The following is a 21,919-nucleotide window of genomic DNA, read 5'->3' on the forward strand; positions in this document are numbered from 1 at the left end:
TCGATATTGCCATTCGCTACTTCTCTCGGCTAGCATCTCCGAGTCAGGGGCGGTTGGCGAGTGTTCCGAACACAATGACTATCTGTCAAGTGGGAGCCTGTGATGAGGCGTCGGATCGACAGCTTGATGTGGTTAAAACCACCGACTGTCAGCCACAGCGTCGTATACCAACCAGGCTAGAGATGGCACGGTGGTCAGCAAGTCCGCAGCTCGGCTCTCAGTGCCGGCGCTGACTACCCTAAACTGCTTTTTTGGTCCAGCTACCGGTGCTGTCATGTCATAGTTCGGACGTTCGCGCCATGTCCAGGCTAGTGGTGAGAAATGGGTACGCGTTCCACATGCTCATGTGAAATCAACGCGGTCGAGACCCTCTTGCTGCAACGCAACTTATCTCGGTGTCTGTTGTGGGGGACATGACTCCCCTTGTCTAGTGTCAACGATGATCCAACAGATCGGAGGTTTTTCTGTGCAGCGGAAAGCAGGGAAGATGTCGGCTCGAGGGTGGCACAGATCCGGTCATGACGTTACTTGACTAATACACGGGGTGTTGGAAATTGTGGCTCGCAAAACGGCTGGAATGCCTCATTCACAATCACCGCAGTTCTGCTGACGAACTTCTGCCATGAATAAGGTCTCAAGTTCTACCCGGAAAGGTTCTCGCCGTGGAAGATGCCAAGGATGCATGCGCAGAAGCTGCTCTGCACAGGATCACATGAGCTAAGCCGTCCAGCGGTCTCGCTATTTTAGTCGCAACTGCCCCGTCTTAGCCGGGTTCGACTCGGGATGGGTGCGCAATGTTTTCACCAAAACGGTCGAGATCCAGGAGCATGGTGTGAGAGCCAAGGAGCCGTGCGGTTTTGGGACGCCACTCAAGCCTCGTATCAACCCCCCTGCGCTAGGCTCTCGGGATGCGGATGCTAATCTGGATGGCCAGGAATCCCAAGTTTCTACGTACAGTGTCGGTAGGCCCCGAGACCGATCAACAGATTTGGAGTCCGGGGGATCAATGGATCTGCAGCTTGGTCTGCAGTCTGGTCTGGTTGCAGCCTGGTCTGTCTGTTACCCGTAACCAGGTTTGCCCTGACAGATAGGGACCATGAGACCCACATTGTTGCGTTCATCAGATTCAACAATGATCTGGCATACCATCCCAACCCAGGATCTGGAGATCCATCACCAGTTCTACGTCAATGGGTAATTGCGTCATGACGACAAAACAAGAGTCCAAGGGTCGACAAAACGTTCAAGGGTCTGAAAAACGCCCAAGCGACAGAAGGATTCAGGAATAGAAACGTGTGCGCTACCACATGGAGACAGCTTCGAGTTAGTGAATGAAGACCTCTTTGGGCACAAAGAGGTACCCAAGCATAACTACGCGGTGCTCCATGTACGAAGGTTGCCGGCAATGTTTTGTTAGTTAGCCCCACAAGGCCAGGGCCCCTTGATAGGTCATTTTACAGTGTAAGTCCTTTATTCATACAGTCTGATTTTTGAGAAGCGCGTTAAGAGGCACGGTTAGCTGCTTACATAAAGTGTGTCCCGTGCTCTTATTGGCTGACAGGCTAGCTTTTGTTGGTAGGTCCTTCAGCTCTCATCAGTCCGTCATTCGTACTGTCTGAAGACCTCTCAAGGGGCCTTGGCCCTGTGGGGCTAACTAACAAAACATACGCCGGCAACCTTCGTAAGCTGAACCCCTAGCGCCCTTGGCTGTGATATGAGCGCTGTGCAGATCCCATTCATTTACTGGCTAGCACTCCTCGGGTAACCAAATTAGGGCTTGCCATGTCTTGCCAGTCTAATGCGTGCATGCCGACTACTCCGTATCAATACACAGGCTTTTCCTTATGGAGCCTCCGGGATGTGGGGACCCGCTATTTCGTCTCCACGTCCTGCTGCGACAAGGGGCAAACTCGAGTGACACACACATAATAGGTACTGGCACACACATAATGTCACACACACACACAACGGACAAGGCGGCAGCCATCGCAGTAGGGCAGAAATAGTGTTTGCACCACGCGAGTCAAGCACATGGAGTGGCCTGAGGAGGGCTTGAAGGAGGCTTGAGGAAGGTTTGAAGATGGTCTGCACATGTCTCCTCCGTAGGAGTGGTAGTAATTAGTAGTGGCAGTACTACGTAGCACTTAGCAGTAGTAACAGAGAACTAGGAGTCCAAATGGCAGTCATACCAAAGCGCTCGGCTCTCATCTAACCAGTTCATTGGGCTCTGGGCAATCCAGCTAACACATCTGCGGGGACGGTCCGCCCCCGTCTAGTGACTGGTCTTAGAGTTTACCTGTGCTCACGCTACAATTTGGACAAGGGGAGACAAATGAGAGACCAACCATTGGGTAGTTTTTGTCTTCGCATGCAGAGTACCTGCGGAGCACGTCTTCACGAGACTCGGGCCAAGAGGGTCCGACCGTTCTGCTAATGCGTCAGTTGTGTACATGATACGTGCGAGACGAATAAGCAGGCTTCTCATCACCCCTGACCCCTCGAGATCTGGTTCTTACCTATTATAACACTGCTTGTTCTTTACTTTTTTCGTTTCTTGCGCCAGCTTCCATGTCCGTCCGCAGCGCCAACTTGCCCTCATTCCTTTCATTGTTCGTGATACCCCGCTGGCCATTCCAGCATGCTCACCTTGCTCCCTGACAACTTTGTGCTGGAGGAAGTGACAACAAATGACTTGATCATTGCGTCTCTTGCCTGGGGCTTCACCCTGGGCATCGGCTGGCTGACGGCATGGTCGGCCATCCAGCAGACCGCCAGCGCCTATCGTCGACGCGGATTTGCTCTGCTGCGCAACCCATACATCTGGATGATCTGGGGCGAGATTTCCGTTTGTCTTGGGTTTGGCATTATTTGCTTCATGTACATTTTGGGCGTCGTTAAGCCTAGGTAAATGTCCCGAGAATACATCCATCTGTTGTGTCTTTCTAACATCGCATGCAGTTTCGCCTTCTACTTTTGCATCCGTACGTCTATTAACCCACACATCTTGGTTGTATCCAGGTCTGCTCTTAAACTAACATCGCTTTTCCACTCAAGTTACTTTATGGGCCCTTCAGGTTCAGTTCCTCCTGCAAATTATTGTCAACCGTTGTGCAATCCTTTTGCACGACCGGACTTTCGTCTGGCGAGTCAAATATGGCGTCGCAGCTTTCATCACCGCTATCAACATTTCCGTCTACTGTATCTGGATTCCCGCCCGGTTACAAATTTCCGAGTCGTATATACACATCAACGAGATATGGGATCGCTGTGAAAAGATCATCTACCTCCTTGTCGATGCTTGTCTCAACTTTCTCTTCATCCGCATCGTCCGATCGAATCTGGTGGAATTGGGACTAAGCAAATACGACAACCTGGTCAAGTTCAACATGTTCATCATCGTTTTCTCCCTGAGCATGGATGTTCTCATTGTCTCCATGATGAGCTTGAAAAACACGTTTGTGTATGTCTCCGTCAATCCTGCCGCTTGGGAGATTTTAACCGTGGTGTCTGCCGTCTCAGGTACATGCAGTTTCACCCGCTCGCTTACATTGTCAAACTCAACATCGAAATGTCCATGGCCAGCCTCATCGCCAAGATCGCTCGGCAATCAGGACATTCTCACGGATCCGACTACAATACCAATACCGGCACGAGATCCCGAGCAACCCGAGCTGGCGATACTACATTGGCGAATAAAACACAAGATGGAGGAGAACGCCCCAAATCGAAGGCTTGGCCAACGGTCACTACCACTGTGGAAATGCATGTCATGGACGCAAAAGGGGCTCCGGCAACAAAGGCAACAAGTGGGTTTAGCCATGCAGACACCGACATGTTACTCGACGAAGCACCCTATTCCGTGCAGATTCAAGGCGCCTATGCCGAATCTTCCCAGGTGTCTCGGCTAGGTGCAGAGGGTTCTGTGAGCAGTCGTGGCTCTGGTCTGGATCCTGTGCCGTAAAATTATAAATATAGAAATAATAAATTATAACATAGAAATAATACAGTTCTCTTGTCGTAACCCAGATCGCTGTAAACTATGCGCTTCGTCAACTCTCCCCGGCCTTCTCAGCCTGCTCCACCCTTTACAGATGCTGTAACCTCAGAACTCTAATCTGTACTGGAGTTCATTTTCTTGCCCACTTTCTCGCCTGTAGAGTTCATTTTCTGACACCCTAGTAGTGTTCATTTATGCTCATCCAATTAAAACCGAGCACTTAGCCACATTTCCACCAGCTACATTTCCATCAGCCTATCAGCCACTACACTAGACCATCAGCTGCTCTCTGCTCCGTACGGAAGGCCCCTTCAAAAGTCATGTCCAGCGCTAAATGCGCCACATCCCTCAATCCCTGTGAGTTACCTGAGATACAAGGTGCGGAAACCAGCCACAATGAGTTAGCTACTACGTCCCCTATAGTTTTAGGGGCGATAAGGGGATTAGAATATTACATAGTGAAAACAGGCTGCTGTAAAATTAGTGGCCTTCAGTGGACGAGATACTAGAGGAAGTACTTGACCTAGCCACAGCCATCAGATTTCCCGTTTTGAACTAGCGCCAGGACATGACTTTTGAAAGGGCCCTCCGTACTTAGGTTATGAACAGGCAGCTCTGAGGAACTGCAGTTAATAACTCTCAATTATAAAAATGAACTGCAGTTCTTTGTCACGGCCCAGCCTCAGTTCAGCCGGTCTGTCGCGGCAGTAACGATTAACCCACTGTTATCTCAGCCAGTGAGGGCGCGGACCCACCCGGGACTGACGCCCTACTGGGACCAACGGCGGTCTAGGATCGACGGCGGTCCTTGGCAGACGGCGGTCCACTTAGTATATAAATAACGAAGTTACACTTTGATAGATAAGTAGTTTTTTAGCTATTAATATAACTTGATTAATTACATTAAGAACACCTTCTCTACTATTATCAGATGTAACTAACGTATATGATAAGCATGCGGCGTGTGACGGGAGCGTCTGGAGTGCTGGACCCAGGGTGGGGTCGATACGTAACTAGGGCGCACGGGGCAGGCCACAGGGACTATCAACGCGTCTACGCGTCTACGCGCCTGCCCGCTTTCTCTCTTTACTCTCCATCGTAGTATCCTCGCAATACTGTGGCATTACCTCTTGAGTTGATCTCATCTGGCCCGTGACACGGCGCATCCAAGTATGCGACGCACTTTTCCTAATCTTCAATACAAGAACTTAAATAAAGGGAATTGATAGAGACTGTCATGGGCCAGGGCCCATATCCTTGCGGCTATGCCGCAAGACGTACGAGGCTCGTGCACGCCAGGGACGGGAAATCGTTCCACAGCTCAGGGGCATTTGGGAACTTCTTTCTTTCTTCTTCATCTTTGATGTAAATAGCATCCTGGACTAGATAGCTGGAATCCAGCTACTAGAGGCCGTTCACAGGTAGCTCTTTTTTAAACTTCCAAGCTCAGTCACCGCCTCCCTTAAGGTCCGTTACTTGAGACTCTCATAGCTGCGCCTTTATTATATATCGCGCTTCAACATCAGCCCCCTTTCCTTCAGATTAAGGCTCCAAGATCCGCTCTATCCTGGCTCTAACTAAGCAGGGGGCGAACCAGCACTGTAAGATCAGCAGTAGTATGGTGCGACGAAAGCTTGTGTTTGATCGACCGGATGTAGGGCGGAGCTGCGAGAAGATCTTGTCCCACGTACCCGTGGGCTCGACCTACGGGGGCCCACTCTTCGAGTGGGCGGCAAAATTCTGGGACACTAGCATTATTCTGGGACAGCTAATTACGTACGCGTTTCTTATTTAAATAGAGAGATCAGTATATCAATCGCTAAAGCTCTTTAAGGGCTTTCTAAAGATCCTCAGTTTGTATATTTTTGACGTGCTGTTGTTGAGAAAAACGGTGTTAAAGTTGAGATTTTTCAATAGGATTGATTTGTCTGAGAGGAGCACTCTAAAATGCGATTAATACAGTCTGAAAGGGAAAATTGCGATCTTTTAGGTGATTCTTTTAAAACCTCTCCATATATCAAATTGGGTCATAAAGATTATAAATCTCTTGTCTGTTTTATTATATCTATTTTATTGATTTATTTATGGATTTTTAAAGCTTGGCCTCCTTTAGTGAGAGCCTCATACAAAAATGCTGTCCAGAATAATGCTAGTGTCCCAGAATTTTGCCGCCTACTCGAAGAGTGGGCCCCCGTAGGTCGAGCCCACGGGTAGCCCATGCGCTTGGACGACCGTGCTTCCCTCCCATCTTAACCTCAGGCTGCATGAATCACATGTAAATACAATCGTGTTTCGAGGAACGGGGGCGGGGTTGTGGATCATATTGGAATATCACTGGTTAGTTGGGGCTGGTGAGTATGGGCCGGGAAAGGCAGCGGCCGACACGGACCGAGGGAGGCAGGGAGGGGAAAATGGAGGAGCGCAGCCACGAGGGCGCCATCGGGCGAGGCACTTGGACGGGAACGGCGAGCGAGGCAGGATGGAGAGGGCTGAGAAAGTAGGACGAGTTCCATATGGCGGTTACAACTTCAGAACCTATGGTCATTCCAAGCCACGTCTTTGAGATAGCAGCCCTGCCTCCCAGAGCTGCTATTACTATTCCAGTAATTCCTACCTATTTCCTTAGTTGAAAGCTGGGTCTATTACATCAATAGCTGGGTCAGTCACCGTTCACAGACTTTTACATGTCATTAGTAGTTACACCACCACAAGGTCATACATCCCTTTCCCACCTGGATTGACCTGAAGACGAAGGTATGGCTAAGAGAAATCTTTATTTTCAGTCTCCTGCGAGATCGCCTGCGTTATCTCGAGCTCAATCTCTATGGAGCTCTCATGTATCCGCTTCCCGCCTTGGGGCCAGCTCTGGCTCCCAGTGATGCATGTCGTGACCTTTGCGAGATTGCGATCCGGCTGGAACCTGTCCATCCCCTTGGATGACGCCGACGGCACGCTGTCATGCTGACCATCTAGGCTTGAATCGGAGCGCGTCAGGCTAAAGAGCGTACCGTACAGTTCGTCGTTGCTCTCAGTCCTCTGTAAGGTGCGTCTCGATCGGTCACCAGGTCCGAGTTCACCGGGCCCCGTGCTAGCAGCCCCAGACCCCGGGTTGGGGTAATGCGTCTTTTGTGATGACGTCCCGCGGCTGCTGAGGAGCCCAGGGAAGTGGTGGGAAATGAGAGGCCGGAGCGTTGGCAAGCAGACACATGTCAGGGCGGAGCAGAGCTCACTGATAGACCAAGCAGCAGCCTCCACGTTCGTCCACGTGAAGTCCTGCGACAGCTTGAGGAAGCGAATTCGAACAAACGAGATAGCACAGGTCCTGGTGTTAGGGCGGGTGCGTTAGCCATAGGATGTGTTCACGATTCTGCGTTCCTCGGGGCAAGATACGTACAAGAAACCCAGGCAAAAGACGCCCAAGAGGATGATCTTTTGCCGGCTGGCAAGGTTGAGATTTTTTATGACGGGCAGAGGTAGAATGAGGACAATCAAGTCGGTGATGATGTTGCCTGTAGCGTTGACATACCAAGCCGGGAGGTTGTCTATGCAAGTGCCCTCGCCGGTCCAGAAGGCGGACACTGGGGTACAGGCGAAAATAGCGAGGAAGATCTGGGACGTGCTCCATCCACCTATGACGACTCCGGCGCCGATGATGACATTTCTGACCATCGGGCGAGCGAAGACTCGGTAGTACTGCAGCAGGAAGGTTGTCTTGATAGCTCCCATAGCTACGTTGTAGAATACTACCGAGATGTAGAATATCTGGTAAATTGGCACAGGTCAGAGCAGGACATCCGGTGAATTCTATGGGCTTCTTGACTCACCTTCAAGTACGCCCGGATCTGCTCCTCTGTGAGAAAGGCGACGTGCGTACCGAAGCCAAACCTCGTATCTTGAGGCTGTAAGGGCAGGGAAGAATGACGACGGGGTTGGATACTCACTCCATGCAACAAAAAATCCGCAGATAAAGACGAACACCTATCTAGCGTTAGTTGAAGAGGGGGAAGTAAAGTGGGAACATGGGGAGCCGCACAAAAGAGACGATACTGGCGTAATCGTCCATGCCAAACTGTGAGATTAAAACGGCCCTGGCGTAGACTCGCATGGCCACAGCGAGGAAGGCCACGAAGAGGACGCAGCTAACGACGGCAATGACGGTCGACACTTGCGAGTCGTTTGGAGACATTGAGGGCGAAGCACTCATGGTGGGCAACGAGCTCTCTCTCTATGGCTGAGGGGAGCATCAATGTAGGGTTCATGGGTGAAGGAACTAAACGTACCGATCTAGGCGAGTGCTTTTACCAAAGCAATACTCTGGTAGTTATCTGGTCGCATGGTGACTGAGGTGGCGTAAGCAGCTCACCCACCGTGATGAATTCGATGATGGGCTAACCCGAAAGTGTTGAAACCATTTCCGCACAGACAGTCCTTGTGGCGCATTGGGGCCAATACGGGTGTGTACGAAGTAGTGAGAAAGCAGTGCGTAAGGTACCTTTGTGTTGAGGGGCGTAACAAAGAGGACGCCGTGGCGCACCAGCTTCACCCTACCCCTGTTACACACTTGTCCCTTAGACTGCGGAGAGGCAACACTTGGGCTTGGCGTGTCACGGGCCAGATGAGATCAACTCAAGAGGTAATGCCACTGTATTGCGAGGATACTACGATGGAGAGGAAAGAGAGAAAGCGGGCAGGCGCGTAGACGCGTAGACGCGTTGATATTCCCTGTGGCCTGCCCCGTGCGCCCTAGTTACGTATCGACCCACCCTGGGTCCAGCGCTCCGGACGTTCCCGTCACATGCCCAGCAGGGTGGTGTTGACGGCCAGTGGACAGTGACACACGGATGGTGATCAGCAAGAGAGGGAGGACGGCACCTTACCAATCAGACAAGGAGGGGCTTTCAACACCCACGCATTCTGGGGCGGGGGTTGGGGTGGACCGGGCCTGGGGCCTGGCTGCATGGGCGCATGAGGAACCAGGGTTTCTCTGCGTGGCCGCAACGTGGCGCGGTGGAGGAAGCATCGAGCACGGAAAACAGTCTTGGGCAGTGGGCGGAATTCCTGGAGCCACGCGACTCCAAGGGAGGGAAGCCTGCCTTAGTTCTAGTAGCCCCGAAAGCGGCTTGAAGGCCCCGGCGTCACCACCGACTGCGGGCTGCTGGGAGCAGTTATACAACAGAGTACCTCTATACCTCGTCTTTACTAGGGCATTGGACTTGTCCACGCCGTTGTCATTTCATGGACAAAGGCGCAAAATCGGCCCCTTTCCATGGCCTGCCTTTTTTCCTTTACATGTGGTCCCCTCAGGGTCCCGTCTTGTCGGAATCAGTGTGGGTCTTTGATCATATTTCTGATTAGTAGTATTATTCTTCCCTCTCCACTCTTCCCTCTCTTCCCTCTACTCAAGGCTCCCCCTTCTACCCACCTTTCTCTGGCTCACAGAGTCACAGCACACAGGGAGCCAGCCAGGGTCCCTGAGGTCGGCTTCGTGTAATGTACCCGGCACGAAGTACCTGATACGGTTGGTGGCAGTCCACCCTCTCCACTCGCTCACCAAGCAACCGCTAAAAGACGCCCCCTAGCAGCATTAGCCCCCCCTGTTACACCACCAAGCCAAGTACCCGCTACCTGCCCGGGGTCCCTGCTGGCCTTGCCTCCTCTCAGCGCCATGACTCAAGCCCCTACTAACCTACTTTCACCACGCTCCGAGTTTTAAAGATGAGTGAAGCGCATCGCCTTATTGCCTCCTAATCATAGGCTAGCGATCTACCGTAGACGATGGTGCCGATATAATCGTTTCTAAGATTAGAATGCGAGGTTGCGGCACGTCGCGGGTGACGTCACAAATGCCAATTATATCTGCACTGCAGGTTGGAGCTCAGCAACTGGACGATACCCACGTCCTGACAAGGTTGTTAAGGTGAGTTATTATCCTTGATATAAAAAATTGCGACAGCATGTGATGAAGAGACAAGGATCCGTACTGATTTGCCGAGGTCCCAGGGAGATTGCTCCAAGCGTCTTGATACACCAATAGACACTTACTGCGTAATATTGATTGGTTCCGCGTCGTGATCCTTGCATCACTCTGATAGTTTAGGAGGCGAACTCACCAAAATCAAATTTTAGGGTGGGGGATATGATATATATTAATATATTAATTGTGACCGGAATAAGAATTTGTGGAGAAAGGCGTTGCCACCTAATATGTAATAAGTTATCTATTATGCATACAGGCGTGCCGTCATCCTCAACAAGAAAAGCGTCAGTGCCCTTCCAGCAGTAGAAGGTGGTATTCGAGCAGGTCAGCCAATCAAAGCCGCAGCTTGGTCGTCATTCGGTCGTCATCGCTCCCTGTTCATCCGTCCATCTCGAGCTATGTTGGCCATTGCGCTCATTTCTGAGCAGCTTTTCATGAGTGCGGAGACCGACAGGCAGTAGAAGACCACGCAGAAAGTCACCATTTATGACGTTACACTATCCCTTTTGCTTATCGCGATGCAACCTTTCGTCTCTGTTCCCGGTTTCGATTGGCATGGGCTTGCTTCCCTGCTGGCCTGCTAGAAGCGGCGGGGCACTCATCCCGGATACTCCTCTGTAGGGGTACTCCGTACTTACCTCACAAATAGTAGGAAGAAGTTGACCTTCTATTCAATACTCGAGGTGTCCGGGTGTCAAGCCCTTCGCTGTTGCCCCCTTTTGCTGGCCAGTCTTATTACAATGCTCCTGTTCTCACAATTGTAACTGCTATCGATATAAATCCCACTTGCAGCCGTGGGTGATAAACAATTACACATTTGTATTGCTCCGCGTGTCAGCGGCCCCGGACAAGCCCACAACTGATCTCCGTTTTCTTTAACCCCCTTTATACACAACCCCATTCGTTTCCTTCGCACGATCGATCCCAGCCAACCATTGTAGCAGAGAGGGCAGCACGCATATTAGATGCGGTGTCGGTTGACTCAGACCCTTCGCAGCCACATCCGTCCATTCACGTTCCGGTTCCGACGCTCCCGATGGTACTTCGGAGTAAAAGCAGCGGTGCTGTCATGCACTCAAAAGAAGACACCAGCGAGTATGTCAAAACAAAATTTAAGCCCGAGGATCGCCGGGCCATGAGCCCACGGAGATCAGGCGAGAATATTGAGGCGTTGATTCGTGAGCTGCGTGCTGATCTTAGCAGGTGGGCGTTGCCAGTTTCCTTCTGTGATAGATGTTTTTATATGGTTATTTTTGAGTTATCAGGAATAATTCAAGACAAGGAATGGCTGGCTGACGTATTCACTGCTGAAAATATAGGCATGCGAAGCTGTTGCGAGAGTCGCTAGATCTCACTCTTACCCGCATCGAGACTGTCAAGTCACTACATGACAAGCTGGATAAGGGCAACAAGCTCATGAAAACTTATATTGAGGATTTGGTGAGAGCGACTAAGCCCATGGCTTCGGGAGGCCACGAGATCTGAATATTTCGTGGCTCGCTCGGCTACCTTTCCTCATCCCAGTCACCACAGCATCGCCCAGTATAAGCGCGAGGAAGATGTTTACGCTGGCATCGGAAGTCTATTTTCGTTTGGACGCTTCATGCAAGCGGATGCGGTTGCGTAGATAGCCGGCGGTCGTGGGCTTTCACGAGGGACCTTGGTAAATCTTAGCTGCGGCTCGGGCACTGAGATTTCGGTCTTGTTTCACAGCCCAGGGACAGACATCTATCGAATATATCGAATCGAATACCGGGCCTTGCCATTCGATTCGATGGCTTGGCATTCGATTCGGGTGTAGCCATATATGATTCGACGCGAATCTAGTACGTCTCCTATAGATTCGATATCGAATCAAGCACCTGTCATTCGATTCGATGTCAAGATTCGATCGAATAGATGACTAATCCCCGTGAAGGTAGAGAACGTCAGAGGAAATGGTGACTTACCAATAAGAGGACCGTCTGACATGGAGTGATTCAAATCTAGTTTATGCAAGGGCAATAGGCAACACGAGGAAGCACATGAAGGGAGTATGTAACATAGCGGTAGGGCACTATCCCAAGAGTGCCCAAGGACCTCCAAGCCGTACCTCGCCCCAGGACTGCTACTCTATCACAAGAGAGTGACTCTTTACACTCTTTACACTCTTTACACTCTTCTAGGCGAAAGAACGGGTTGGCGCTGCCGTGAGCGTGGCACCGGGAGATGGACGCGACCGCCGAGGAGATCCTGGTCGCGGGTGGGGATTCGGTGACCGCTACGCGTCGCTCGTCGAGACCCGTGAAACCAACCGCGAAAGCCCAAAAGTTTTGGCAAGTAGCCTCAAGCCAGGCCGGGACATCTAAGAATGCCGGCACAAAGCAAGTGGCAGCAGGCGACAACGACTGGGACAATGCGGACGAGGGACTGCAGGCTGTGGATGGCACAGCCCGCAGCGATTCATCGCTAGTTCAGGAGATGCTCCAGACGATGCTACAGACGATGCTCCAGGAAACGTCGAGCCATCTCATGAGCAAGCAGAAACAAATGCTGGAGAGGCTCTGGGATGCCTTGATGGAGAACCACCGAAAAGCGACAAAGGTGATGAGCGATCAGGTGGAAATGATCCGACAACTCCAGAAGGAGATTCGCACAACCAGAGCCGAGGCAGCCGAGGAGCGGAAGAAGACAGAAGAGCTTAGGCGTATGCACGAACAAACGGCCGATCAGCTCAGGGCCATGCGAGAACAGGGAGCGTAAGATCACAAGCAGCTGCGCAAGCAGATAACCGAGCAGATAACTGAGCAGATGAACGAGCAGCTCGGGCAGGTACGGAAGGAAGCGGCGGAAGAAATGAGACAGCTACGAGAACAGCTGGACCTGATGGCCAGAAGCATCACAGCCAAAAGTGCCCAGACAAGCCCACAGCCATCGTATGCAGACGTAGCCCGCACCCCACCGATGAGCCAGCCCAGCAATGTTCGAACTCTCTCATCTCTGCGAACAACGCCATCCGCGTTTACCGATACTCTCTTCTGCACCATCGACACATCGCGCGTCAACGAGGAGGAGAAGGGCAAAGCACAAGTGGTAGGAGTCCGACAGGCCATCGAGGAAGAGATGAGGAAGAAGGAGGGCCGACAAGACTGGAGGTGTGCAGCCGTGGTAAGAGACGCAAAGAATGCAGACCGTATTAAGGTGATCTGCCGAGACGAATCTGAGATGCAGCTCGTTAGAGAGGCGGCAGAGAAAACAGCAGTCAAGGGCGCAAGAGTCCTGAGGGACCAACTGTATCCGGTCAAAGTTGACGGTGCGAACAGGACAGTGGTACTGGACTCAGCTGGCAACGTGCTGCCAGGCGCGGCGGAGGCGCTGGGAAAGGAGAACGGCGTGACGATTGCCAAGATGCACTGGCTCAGCGACAAGGAGAATGGGAAATCCTACGGCTCGATTGTAATCTACGTCATGAAGGCAAGCGATGCGCAACGCTTACTAGAAGAGAGATACTTTCACCTCGCTGGGGAGTCGGCCAGCACCAACGTTTTCGAGCGACGCCAAGGCCGGTCCAATGCTACAACTGTTGGGAGTCGGCGCTGAAGGCGATCGCGCGACCGCGACAACAATCGGGACAGTGCACCATCCGGGAGATCTACAACCACATCCGACGGCTGGGAAAAGGCAACAACAGGGTCAAGATGATCTGGGCACCATCGCAGAACGACGAGTTCCCTTTGGGACCTAAGGCGAAGAGACAGGCCCAGAGAGCAACTGAATCGGGGCGCGCGGCAGAGACGCAGCCATACCAAGCTCGATCGACACGAACAAGACTGGCAAGAGAGCAGCTACAACAAGACCAGACGCTACCAGACAGAGTAGGCGGCTTCTCCAAGAGGATCGACAGAGCGCTACCGGGGAATCATACGCAGGCATTATACGACGGGCTGAAGAGGCGCGAAGCAGCTACGCTCTCGCAGCTACGCACGGGGATGGCGAGGATCAACAGCTACCTGTCGAGGATCGGCGCGGTGGAATCAGACTTGTGTGATTGCGGCCGGGCAGTCGAAACAATGGAACATTTTCTCTTTCGATGCACCAAGTGGGATGCACAACGCGAACGCATGCGGCGAATCGGACAAAGCGAGATGGGAAACCTCTCATTCTTTCTGGGAGGAAAGTCGGCGTTGGACGGACCGAGATGGTCACCTAACCTACAGCGGTGCGAGCAACAATCAAATTCGCGATGGAGATAGGAAGACTAGGGCGAAGGGAGGAGAATTGAACATACGAACAACCAGAACTAGAAAATACCAACACAACACAGCCTCATTTTGACAGACCACGCTTCAGCTGCTGAGGATAGGATGCTGAACACTTGGAGAAATTGGCCTTCAAGCCGGCCTGTCAGAAAGAGTCAAGCGAGGCCAAAAGAAAGCGATCCAGGGAGAGAAAGTGGGGCTTTACTTTGTGGTCAGGATTGAAGGTGGCAGAAATGTAAATAGCATAGCGTGTTCCATGGCCCTATGAGATCCGTTCTCCCGGGCGTAATAAATCTACTACTACTATTGGGCCCCATCACTTAATCCGGTAATTTTGCCAGGGGGGGATTTTGGGAGTGAAAAATCCCAGAGCTTAAGAAGACCTTTCGTACCGAATGGCATTGGCCCAAAAAAAAAAGGAACTGTACCCCTGTCGAGGAAAAGGGACTCTACAGGGATTATCAGGGTTAGGAAACGGAACTCTACTCCAGTTCGTTTTAGATTGGTTAATGTAGGATGGATGATGAAGATTGTTCTTTGCATAACTCCTTCAAGTCTTGTTTCGACGCTTCTCCTTGCGCTTGGGCTCGCACGACGTCTTACACCCCGGGCACTCGAAGCCGTGCCGGGAGATGTAAACGCGGACGAGACAGCGATGGCATCGCCACCAGGTGGACGGGAGATAGCGGCCCTCGAGCCAGTCCTCGTTGACGGTATCGCCGCGCTTCTGGATGTCCTCGCGGTGGAACTCACGCAGGTGGTCGCGGAAGTGATCGCGGCGGTGGAAAGGCTCGCGGGAGCGGGTGCACTGCGGGTAGTCGCACCAGTAGCTGTCCTTGAGCGATTCCGGCGCGTGCGTGTTCCTGTAGTGCCTCTGGAGATCGGCGCAACGCCTGAACGGGCGTGCATTGCAGCCGGACGAGAGGCAGAAGACGGGCCAGTCGCGGCCGGGAGCGCTGCTGGAGAATTGAGTCAGTATTGGTTGGAACATAAGAACAGAGGGAAACGCGCGCTTCGCTCCAGGGAGTGACGGTGTCGTCTATGTTGGACGGGGCAGAGGTGAGATATTGGTGTTGCTGGTAGGCGGGATCTCCCATGGTCGAGTCGTGGAGGGTGTACAGATCCAAGGGAGAGTCGGGAATAGAGGATGTCTGAGAGCTTCCCGACGAGCTGGGGTACCGGGCGAGAGATACGGACTGGTGATAGTCGAAAGGATCCGCAGATGGCGACCCATAGTCTTGGGGTGGTGAAGCCTCATACCAATGGGCGTAACCATAGTTGGATCCCATTTTGTAACAACGACGCGTTGATAAGTCAAGCACCCATGTAACCGACCCCCCCTGGTAACCGACCCATCTGTAAAATTCAGAAAATCCATCGATCTATTTACGATATTTCAACACAACTTCGTCAAATAAATAGCTAAAAATGCAGAGGAAAAAGTATTTAAAAGTCTCTCAATCGTTCTCTTCGCTACTAAAATCATGTCTAATATACCTTTTTGTAGACCGCCTGATGCGGGTTGATCGGCGCACGGGGGCCGGATCTTTCTCCGACTCAGAGCTACTCTTCCCATCCACCACAATACAATCAATATCACCTTTCTGTGACTAATAACGTGTTGGTCAGTCTCGTGATTGGTCTCTGCAAGTATCTGTGCGAGGCTTATCAAGCATTCATTCGGATCCTGCCCGATTTTACGTTTTTTCTTCAGTTGCACCGCTTCAAACTGCGCGCGTAACCGCTCAATCTTATGGTCCTTCATCGCGAGCTCGATTGTAACCTTATCTAACGCCGCAGCCGCTTTCCGAATTGAGAGCCCTGAAGAAGTAGAGCTGCTTTTGCAGAAACCAGCTTTACAATGTCGCCATCACGTTTCGACGTTGCGATATCGTGGGTTTCTGAGGGAGGTAGTGCCGACTTCGTGAGCACCATTACCCAACGTGAAGCGAGCGGTTTGTTTATATTCACAGGCTACAAGCCAGGTACCCGCCATCCAGATCGAATATTTTCCTTCCGGAGACCCATTTCGCAGGCTTTCGTATAAAAATCGAGAAACCTTTGCTTCCCAACCCGGGTAGAATCCGTCAGAATGGTATGCTCGCCAACCAAAGTACGGTACGCCGCCTTCAGACTAGAAAAGCAACCAAGATCTAAGGGCTGGAGTACATGAGAATAATATGCCGGTAAAAAGAGAAGATAAACATTTATTCAGGTAACACTTGGCCATGAATTCCTCGGTTGCATGCGAGCCGTACCGGTACCCCCCGAACCGTCAAGGTGGTTAAATAGTTATCCAGCTATCTAACGTGTACTCGACGTGTTTATTTGTCTTATAGATACCATATACGACATCTCTCCAAAGATTACCTGTCTCCCTCCCAATTTCCCAGCTTAGACAATCCTTTGGGGCTCAAGATGGGCATCGGAATTGCGTTGCTGGGCGCTGGCATTTTTGCGGTTGAGCGTAAGTAGCACCATTGCGCCCTACGTATACTACTTCGACGATCCAGCCCCTCCATCTGACACATTGTCCAGACCAACTTCCAGCAATCAAAGCGTGCTCGTCTCTTTCGTTGAAAGCCATCTACTCTAGGTCTCAAAAGACAGCAGAGGATGCCTTGAAGGATGCAGGCGAGGATGTGGACATCTACTTCGACTCGTTGACTTCCCCATCACAGAGTCTCGAGGCTTTACTCAATCGCGATGATATCAAAGCTGTGATCATCGCAGTCCCTATTCTTGCCCAACCCCATCTGATCCGAAAAGCCATGGCTGCGGGCAAGCACATTATGAGCGAAAAACCCATTGCCAAAGATGTTGCAACTGCTGAAGATCTTCTGACGTTTTACCAACCCTTTTCAAAGAAAGTCGTGTGGGCTGTTGGCGAGAACTTCCGATTCTGGCCATCAGTCAGCAATGCTTTCCAGATATTGCAGGAGTCCATTTCAGAGTTGGTGACCTTCAGCGTAAATTTCTACACGCTAGTTGACCAAGCAGACAAATATTTGGAGACTGAGTGGTAGGTTTCCATGTAACCCGGTCAAGCCTCAAACGAATTTTAGAAGGCATAGACTGACATTCTCAGGCGTTCTACACCAGGCTATCAGGGTGGCTTTCTCCTTGATGGCGGTGTTCATTTCGCTGCTATCCTACGCTATCTTCTCAGCGCGCTGGGGCAGAAAGTTACCAATCTATCAGCTTTCACGGCCCTGCTGCAAGAAAGGCTGCCGCCCGTCGATACAATCCACGCCGTCATGGAGATATCCAATGGGCGGAACGGAACATTCGGCGTCTCCGTTGGAACGAAGTTCAGGGATAACTTCGAAATTAACGTTGTTACGGATACATGCAGTGTAACGATCAGGCCCACTGAAGTTGTCACTACGACCAAGAACGCGTCAGGTGAGGAACAGGTGTCCAAACACGAGTTTGCAAGGACCTTTGGTGTCGCAGAAGAAATAGTAGCATTCGCGGAAGCTTTTGAGGGCAAATGTTTGGACCCGAGGTTGACGCCTGAAGCAGCCCTTGGCGACCTCAGATTAATTGAAGCTATGCTACGGTCTGGAGAAGCTGGCGGACAAGTCCAGGCACTTGATTAATGAAGCACCGCCGTTCACGCAGGTATGGGGTAGGCCATTCCAAAACCCACTGTCTGTCACAACTTCAACTACACACTGCCGAACTGGCCTTACAGGTAGTCTAGAACGCGGGTGAAGCACAGCGGCTAGGCATGTCAATCAGGTTAAGGGGAGGCTGATCAGGGGTAAATAGGAACAGAATAGAAGAATGGAGCCTTAGAGCGGCATCATGAGAGCCACAAGGGTAAAATTATGACATGCTTCAGTCATTGGTGATACATCTCTTTAGTTCGAGGTGGTTTTCGATACACCAAGTCATTAGCAACGACGCAGAATCGCAGAGGCTGGCCAACGATACTTAAGCTGTGTATTCGAACTAACGAACTAATAAGTTGATGAGTTAATGAACTGATTGAGGCTTTAACTACCCTGATAATATAATTAATTAACGTGTTTCATAAGCGAGTGAGCCACCTCTAAATTCTATACAAAATGCCGTTTTCGACCCCCTTGCAAAAACCATCAGGATCTAATCAAACTTAACTAAAAGTTACTTGTATATTTGCTGTAGTATAGCAATAGAGTATTATTTTTCTGAGATTTTATATAATTATTTTTGAGAAGTTATTCTAAAACTTCAGTATAAGGTATTCTTATAAACAGAAACTTAAAATATCTCCATAAATAAAATTATATAAAGTCTTAGAAAAATATTAAGCTGTTATTATATTAAAGTAAAATATACAAGTAATATATTATTAATTCTTATCAGAAACTTATGGTTTTTACAAGGGGGTTGAAAACGGCATTTTGTATGGGATTTAGAGGTGGCTCACTCGCTTGGGTGGCTCACTCGCTTGTGAACCACGTTAGACCAGAAGGTGATTTGTTATATTGATTAGGTGACGCCCTGCAAATAGTTGAGCCGCAATTGTCAACGTATCCATGGTTCAATCGCTGAACTGAGAGGATCTTACAAGCGGTGTTCAATTTGTCTAACTTCGTATTGGTCTGCTACAACGTTGAGAGAATAAAGTCTCGTCTCACGACCATGGAACCGTTGCTCCCGTATCATGGGATTGTCGGGCAAGTTCCATAATACGAATTCCCTCTCGCGATTGCTGAGCCTCAACCTGAAGAGGTCCCTTTCCACGAATGGCATCAACAACATCCTCATAATACCCGCGAATTCTCCCGGTGATGGTAGGGTATCTGCCGACATACTTTTTGTGCTCGGAATCGTATGACTGGGTCTTGTCGAATTCGGCGTATGTCGTGAGCAAGCCGTGCAAACTTACATCCTCCACACCGAATTTCGGATCGTCGGAAGCCATACCCACGATGGATTGCGCTTCTTGGATATCTGTTCCATGCTGTCCACAACGATTAGATCGGGGGGTTTACGTCGTGCATTCATAAGTACCTTGATGTATGATCCTTCAGTTCCGCGAACAAAATAATGCAGCTGTTCCTTCATGCATGTGGTGATGGTAGTTTTAACTGTGACCAGCAGAGGGCTGTCGTATAGGAGGACGATGGTAAAGGTGTCTTCAACCTCGCTATCCGCGCCTCTCAGATCCCGCAGAATGGCTGTCACGGATTTAGGCCTTCCGAAGAGCACCAGTGCTTGGTCAATCGAATGGGAACCTATGGATGCTTATCAGCGGCTATGGGTATTGAGATGTCTGCAAACAGGTGGCTTACCAAGTCCAAACATCATACCGTCCCCAGGTGTGTACTTCTTGGCATCCATGTAATGAAGCCAGGGTGGATTTTCGAAATCGTAGTGGATCTCAGCCTCAGTAATCGTTCCCAGCGCATTCTTCGCGAGTAGGTGCTTCAGCGTCATGAAATCTCCGTCGTAACGTCGATCTATCCGCAGATTGGTTATTGCTACACTGATTATCATCTAGGGCAGACTACTTACTTTGAAACACAGTCAAATACTTGCCCTTCTCTTTCGAAAGCGCAATAAGTCGATCAGCTTCTTCGCTGGACGTCGTGAAAGGCTTCTCTACCACAACTATTGGCAATAATTAGAACGCACACACTCTCCAACAAATTTATGACAAACGTAAAGACTCTGCCCCTACCATGTTTGCCAGCTCTCAAAGCCCTTTCTGCGAACTCGGAGTGCGTGTTTGTGTGAGTGCAGACAATGACAAGTTCAATATTTGGGTCTGCGAAGAAGTCTTCAGCAGTTCGGCAATGCTTTGCTTTCGGAAAATCAACAGTACAATGGGCACCGGGTTTGGCCGCAGATGGGTCCGAAGGAGCTTCCGAGCGTTGAAGAAAAGCGTAGACTTCTAGGTCTGGATTGGGCAAAATGTACGGCAAATGGAAGAAGCGAGCTGAACCACCATAGCCTACGAAACCAAGCTTGATGGCAGACATTTTGAAAGATAAAATACAGAAAACTCTCTCGAAGGAAGCAAAGGATACGCACAGAAAGTGTGACAAGGACCGAGGGAAGAAGAAGGCATCTCTATAATGTACTCCGTGTCGCGTCACTGGATGGGATGTGGAGATATTTGGTACAAGGGCACGTGGATCCCGGCTTCACGGGTAAAGTTCCTGTCCCCAGCGGCATCTGTCGGAGCGCATGTGGCTTACACCCGACACTCCGACACTCCGACACTCCGACTACCCGGGACCCGCGACCTGGGACTGTCTCAGCACTTGATCGGATACGCTTAGCCAGCCTATTGGGATGATGCTGTCATGCGTCGACTAGTTGGAATGAGCGTCTGCCTAAGCGCAGTTATATAATGAAATACCGACCCAGTTCTCTTTGGGAGTTGTTGAGTCGAGGAAGTACAGGTGAGATTTCAGTGTCGCATTTGCAGCTGACTATTACTCGCAATGCCTTTGCCTTTCGTGTTTCCTGCATCTGAGGGCCCAGGGCGCCTGACAGAGATTGCCAGCTTTAAGAAAGCGCCGGTAGACTCCTCTCGAGTAAGTCGTGAAACACCCTTGGTTTTAATGACAGAATATAACACAAGCCCTACCAAGCTTCAAAATGTCATCACCTCCGCTATGCAGGCAACTTCAACATTTCCCGCTTTCCGACAATGTCGCCTTGGAGATTCGGTCACAGACAATGGCAACACTGTGCTGATTTTTGACTGGACTTCGGCGGTTGAGAAAAAAGAGTTTGAAGAAGACCCCAACAGTAAGAAAACATGGAGCAGGTTCAACTGCACTGTCGTCAGCAACTTAACCAAGCCACAGATGCGTCATTGAAGTCCGCAATGGCTTCTTGGGCAGAGATTATCGATGAGAAAAACCCGTCAATGATCCGGTGAGAGGAGACTCCTTGAAATTAATATGAAATCTCGAGACTCCTACTGATCATCGCTAGCTACCATATCACCTTGCTCGGGTCATCGGTCACTCCTCAATGCGGGTATTATGAGGTCGCAGTACTAACTATAGACCCTTCTCAGCACGAAGTATTCGCAGCCAGCATGGAGAAATACAGCAATGGAATTGGCGACAAGGTCTTCAACTACCTAGCCGTTGCCGTTTCGGACGAAAATCCGGAGAAGCTTGTCATTATAATGGGTTATCCGAATACAGCGAGTGCAGAACACGCGGACAAGGTTAGTGCCTAGCTCTTATGAAAACTTACATCCATTGCTTATTAATTCCGCAGAGCGATCAACATAAAGAGGCAAAGAAGGTCAACGATCCTTTGGTCAAAGACTGGTGGAAGAGCGGATCACACATGGAACAAGTTTTTAAACGAGCATAGATAACAAGGTTTCCACGTTGGAATCCAGGCATCTTTATTTTATGGCTGGATGAATAATGCGAATTTGTACTAAAAGACGCCCTTGGCGGCCTCCCGCTTCATATACCAGTATACATAACTAGACTTGTCCCTGATTTTGCGAGTAAGAGGTTGCTTGTGTATTGCCTATTACTCAATCGCCTCCTTTTCTCTTGCTCTCTCATAGTCGCATTTGGAAAGGTAGATTTAGGAGTGTCAACCATTCCCTCTTCCTCGGGGTTGTCCGAAGTGCCTTTTAAATCTCATGAATGCGTAGTGCAACTGCGGGTGGTATATTGGAAGTCTGTTGACTGCATAGGCAACCTTTAGTGAGTCATAAATGCCCTGATTTAC

The 21,919-nt window shown here is 50.4% G+C and overlaps 8 protein-coding genes across 8 annotated transcripts; 5 read left to right on the plus strand and 3 right to left on the minus strand.

Annotated features, from left to right (window-relative positions):
• Window positions 1-2,416: 2,416 nt before the first annotated feature.
• Window positions 2,417-3,992, plus strand: BGZ61DRAFT_466930 (uncharacterized protein). Its single transcript, XM_046247720.1, has 4 exons — window positions 2,417-2,904; window positions 2,959-2,981; window positions 3,055-3,460; window positions 3,520-3,992. The coding sequence occupies exons 1-4, from the start codon at window positions 2,639-2,641 to the stop codon at window positions 3,959-3,961; spliced, it is 1,137 nt and encodes a 378-aa protein (XP_046094734.1). The 5' UTR covers window positions 2,417-2,638; the 3' UTR covers window positions 3,962-3,992.
• A 2,515-nt stretch (window positions 3,993-6,507) lies between these two features.
• BGZ61DRAFT_466937 (uncharacterized protein) lies at window positions 6,508-8,657 on the minus strand. Its single transcript, XM_046247721.1, has 6 exons — window positions 8,391-8,657; window positions 8,031-8,337; window positions 7,939-7,975; window positions 7,822-7,889; window positions 7,392-7,759; window positions 6,508-7,319 (listed from the first exon to the last, which is right to left on the minus strand). The coding sequence occupies exons 2-6, from the start codon at window positions 8,199-8,201 to the stop codon at window positions 6,758-6,760; spliced, it is 1,206 nt and encodes a 401-aa protein (XP_046094735.1). The 5' UTR covers window positions 8,202-8,337; window positions 8,391-8,657; the 3' UTR covers window positions 6,508-6,757.
• A 2,284-nt stretch (window positions 8,658-10,941) lies between these two features.
• BGZ61DRAFT_372632 (uncharacterized protein) lies at window positions 10,942-11,459 on the plus strand (the record flags this gene model as incomplete). The annotated part of the gene is made up of 2 exons (XM_046242191.1): window positions 10,942-11,177; window positions 11,294-11,459. Coding segments are annotated over 2 exons (402 nt in total), but the record flags the coding sequence as incomplete, so codon positions are not given.
• Window positions 11,460-12,112: 653 nt separating this feature from the next.
• On the plus strand, window positions 12,113-12,729 carry BGZ61DRAFT_466945 (uncharacterized protein). The gene has a single exon (XM_046247722.1). The coding sequence runs from the start codon at window positions 12,183-12,185 to the stop codon at window positions 12,714-12,716; it is 534 nt and encodes a 177-aa protein (XP_046094737.1). The 5' UTR covers window positions 12,113-12,182; the 3' UTR covers window positions 12,717-12,729.
• A 2,033-nt stretch (window positions 12,730-14,762) lies between these two features.
• BGZ61DRAFT_541063 (uncharacterized protein) lies at window positions 14,763-15,501 on the minus strand (the record flags this gene model as incomplete). Its single annotated transcript, XM_046254994.1, has 2 exons — window positions 14,763-15,171; window positions 15,263-15,501. 2 exons carry the CDS (start codon window positions 15,499-15,501, stop codon window positions 14,763-14,765), a joined length of 648 nt encoding a protein of 215 aa, XP_046094738.1.
• A 1,129-nt stretch (window positions 15,502-16,630) lies between these two features.
• Window positions 16,631-17,814, plus strand: BGZ61DRAFT_372685 (uncharacterized protein; the record flags this gene model as incomplete). Its single annotated transcript, XM_046242197.1, has 3 exons — window positions 16,631-16,679; window positions 16,751-17,234; window positions 17,301-17,814. 3 exons carry the CDS (start codon window positions 16,631-16,633, stop codon window positions 17,812-17,814), a joined length of 1,047 nt encoding a protein of 348 aa, XP_046094739.1.
• A 1,022-nt stretch (window positions 17,815-18,836) lies between these two features.
• Window positions 18,837-20,187, minus strand: BGZ61DRAFT_372702 (oxidoreductase; the record flags this gene model as incomplete). Its single annotated transcript, XM_046242200.1, has 5 exons — window positions 18,837-19,156; window positions 19,198-19,440; window positions 19,498-19,665; window positions 19,721-19,816; window positions 19,887-20,187. 5 exons carry the CDS (start codon window positions 20,185-20,187, stop codon window positions 18,837-18,839), a joined length of 1,128 nt encoding a protein of 375 aa, XP_046094740.1.
• Window positions 20,188-20,655: 468 nt separating this feature from the next.
• Window positions 20,656-21,547, plus strand: BGZ61DRAFT_486711 (uncharacterized protein; the record flags this gene model as incomplete). The annotated part of the gene is made up of 5 exons (XM_046249886.1): window positions 20,656-20,748; window positions 20,806-20,965; window positions 21,025-21,094; window positions 21,155-21,395; window positions 21,449-21,547. The coding sequence occupies 5 exons, from the start codon at window positions 20,656-20,658 to the stop codon at window positions 21,545-21,547; spliced, it is 663 nt and encodes a 220-aa protein (XP_046094741.1).
• Window positions 21,548-21,919: the final 372 nt, after the last annotated feature.

Source organism: Ilyonectria robusta (genome assembly GCF_021365365.1).
Source record: "Ilyonectria robusta strain PMI_751 chromosome Unknown BGZ61scaffold_53, whole genome shotgun sequence".
Taxonomy (NCBI): Eukaryota; Fungi; Ascomycota; class Sordariomycetes; order Hypocreales; family Nectriaceae; genus Ilyonectria; species Ilyonectria robusta.

Bases quoted from the DNA above. Each gene is read 5' to 3' on its own strand.
- BGZ61DRAFT_466930 (XM_046247720.1), top strand. From the start codon at position 2,639: ATGCTCACCTTGCTCCCTGACAACTTTGTGCTGGAGGAAGTGACAACA. The intron at 2,905-2,958 runs GTAAATGTCCCG...CATCGCATGCAG, and splicing joins TTGGGCGTCGTTAAGCCTAG to TTTCGCCTTCTACTTTTGCA. The intron at 2,982-3,054 runs GTACGTCTATTA...TTTCCACTCAAG, and splicing joins CGCCTTCTACTTTTGCATCC to TTACTTTATGGGCCCTTCAG.
- BGZ61DRAFT_466945 (XM_046247722.1), top strand. From the start codon at position 12,183: ATGGACGCGACCGCCGAGGAGATCCTGGTCGCGGGTGGGGATTCGGTG.
- BGZ61DRAFT_466937 (XM_046247721.1), bottom strand. From the start codon at position 8,201: ATGAGTGCTTCGCCCTCAATGTCTCCAAACGACTCGCAAGTGTCGACC. The intron at 7,976-8,030 runs GTGCGGCTCCCC...AACGCTAGATAG, and splicing joins ACGCCAGTATCGTCTCTTTT to GTGTTCGTCTTTATCTGCGG. The intron at 7,890-7,938 runs GTGAGTATCCAA...TACAGCCTCAAG, and splicing joins CGGATTTTTTGTTGCATGGA to ATACGAGGTTTGGCTTCGGT.